At 45.9% G+C, this 2,090-nt stretch overlaps 1 protein-coding gene across 1 annotated transcript in view; it reads left to right on the top strand.

The window, feature by feature from the left end:
- Window positions 1-311: 311 nt before the first annotated feature.
- The window catches only part of NR2F1 (nuclear receptor subfamily 2 group F member 1), an 11,752-nt gene continuing 9,973 nt past the window's right edge, over window positions 312-2,090 (top strand). The window contains exons 1-2 of the mRNA XM_027766704.1: window positions 312-323; window positions 1,919-2,062. Coding sequence (XP_027622505.1) covers window positions 312-323; window positions 1,919-2,062 — 156 coding nt within the window. The remainder of the gene's footprint in view (window positions 324-1,918; window positions 2,063-2,090) is intronic.

Raw genomic sequence — 2,090 nt, 5'->3', positions numbered from 1 at the left:
CAGCCCCTCCTCCCGCAACCAATCACCTTCTGGAATCGGGCTCTTCTCTCTTCTCTGCTCTCTCTTCTCTCTCTCTGTCTCTCTCTCCTCTTTCCCCTCCCCCTTCTCCTCCTCTCTTCCCCTTCACCTCCCCCGCCTCTCCATCTCGTTCGTTTGCTCTTTTCCTGAGACTCGGACTTGGCCGCACTAATCGCTCCCCCCCAACAATACGAGGACTTAATACTGTTTTATTAATAATTACTGAAGCGTTGTTTGGAGTTTTGAACAGTCTGGGAATTCAATAAAAATGATGAAGAAGAAGGAAACCCCAGATGGATCGGAAAGTTTATTTTTAAAATCTTTGGGATGAATGGGAACCGTGCATTTGGATCGAATGTGTGGCAATCACTACAAATTCCAGGAGTGTGCTTTGTCGTCATTAAACCTTTAAAACCAAGAAATACTTTGGATATAAACATATGGAGACTCTACCTTTTTTCTAAAAAAATACGTGAAATGAGCAGAATCTTGACTTGGGTTATGCTTACATGCGAAAGAAGAAAACAATCCAAACCCAGTATGTTTCACGATCGTTAAAATGGTGGGGGTTTCAGTCCCACTCAAATTTTCTCCTAACATATTCAATGACACTCTTCAGGCTCATAAAATCTAATTTAAAAACTTTTCCGAAGTCAAAATGATTTCCTTCTAATCATTTTTTCACCCACTGCAAGGCATTCTCCCCCTCGTCATCCCTTCCCCCTCTGGCGTGCATGTGTGTGTGTGTGCGTGTGTGTGTGACCATAGACGACCCATACTAATCAGGTCTCAGAGTAAATAGCAGCGCAGGGCGATCTCAATGTAAATTGCGCTTGTCAGAAGCACACCCCCCCCCCCACTTTCTCTCCTCCTCCCCTCGCCATCCCAGTCTGTAGGTAGCTAAGAGGGAGGGGAAAAAAAAAAAAAAGAAAGAAAGGAAAAGAGGAGGGGGGAGGGGCTCTCCAACCAATGGCGTGCGGGAGGCTTGGCTAACCTTAGCCTCCCATTTTCTCTCCCCCCGATTCAGGGCTCTGACCAGTCAGTCGCCTTTGATTATCAGTTGCCAGCAGCCCTTCTCTTGGCTCCTTGACACGAGCTCCATATAAGGCAGCGATCTCCATAGAAACGTGTCAGTTTCAATAGTAGTGTCAAAGTTCACTATATACAGACATTCGCGCAGATCCCCCTTTCGGAAACATTGCTCTGCGAGTCCTCCCGTTTAAACGCATTCAATTTTTGGGTCTCTCTCTCTCTCTCTCTTTCTCTCTCTCTCTCTCTCTCCTCTCTCTCTCTTTCTCCCCCCTCTCTCTCCCTCCTCTCTCCTCTCTCTCTCCTTTCTCTTTCACCCTCTCTTCTTTCCTTCTTTCCTCTCTCCCCTTCCTCTTTTCTTACATATTCTACTAGTTGTTTCCCCTTCTTCTCCTTTCTCTCCTTTTTCTCTCTCCTCCTTGTCTTTTACTCCATTCCTGCAGAAGAGAGAGGGCTAAACTTAAAAAAAAAAAAAAAAAAAAAAAAGGAGGAGGAGAGGAGGAGGCACCCCCTTCGTATTCTTCTTATCGTTATTTTATACATATATGATTTTTTTTGGAGGGAGGGTGTTGGTTCCCGGCTGAAGAGCACTTATTTAAAATACTAAAAAAAGAACATTTTTGGGCGATCTCCAGGGTTTTTTTAACTAGCTCTGTGTGTTATAGCAGAAGAAGCAGAAGAAGAAGCAAGAAAGAGGAAAAGAAGAGGATTATTTATTCGACCTACTTTGGATGTCTCTCTCGCTTTTTCTTTTTTCCTTTTTTTTTTGCAATTATTTTCTTCTGATTTTTATTTTTTCTATTTTGCTGTGAATTCGACGCCGGCTTGAATTATCCCGTATTTTTCTCCCCCTTCTGTCACCTCCCGAAAGAAGAAGGCAGCGAGAGCCCGGCGCCACCGGCACAACAAAAAGAGCAAAGTGTGCGATCTTCCTCACCGGCTGCCTCCCGCTCTCCAGCGCTGCCTTCCTGAATGGCTGGCTGCGTCCGGCCCTGGACCTGGCCCCCCGACACCCGCGCGCCCTGATCGCCGCCGGCAGCCTC

The sequence above is a fragment of the Tupaia chinensis genome, unplaced genomic scaffold (genome assembly GCF_000334495.1).
Source record: "Tupaia chinensis unplaced genomic scaffold, TupChi_1.0 Scaffold143642_1, whole genome shotgun sequence".
In the NCBI taxonomy this organism is placed as follows: domain Eukaryota; kingdom Metazoa; phylum Chordata; class Mammalia; order Scandentia; family Tupaiidae; genus Tupaia; species Tupaia belangeri.
This window is presented reverse-complemented; position numbering and strand designations above follow the sequence as displayed.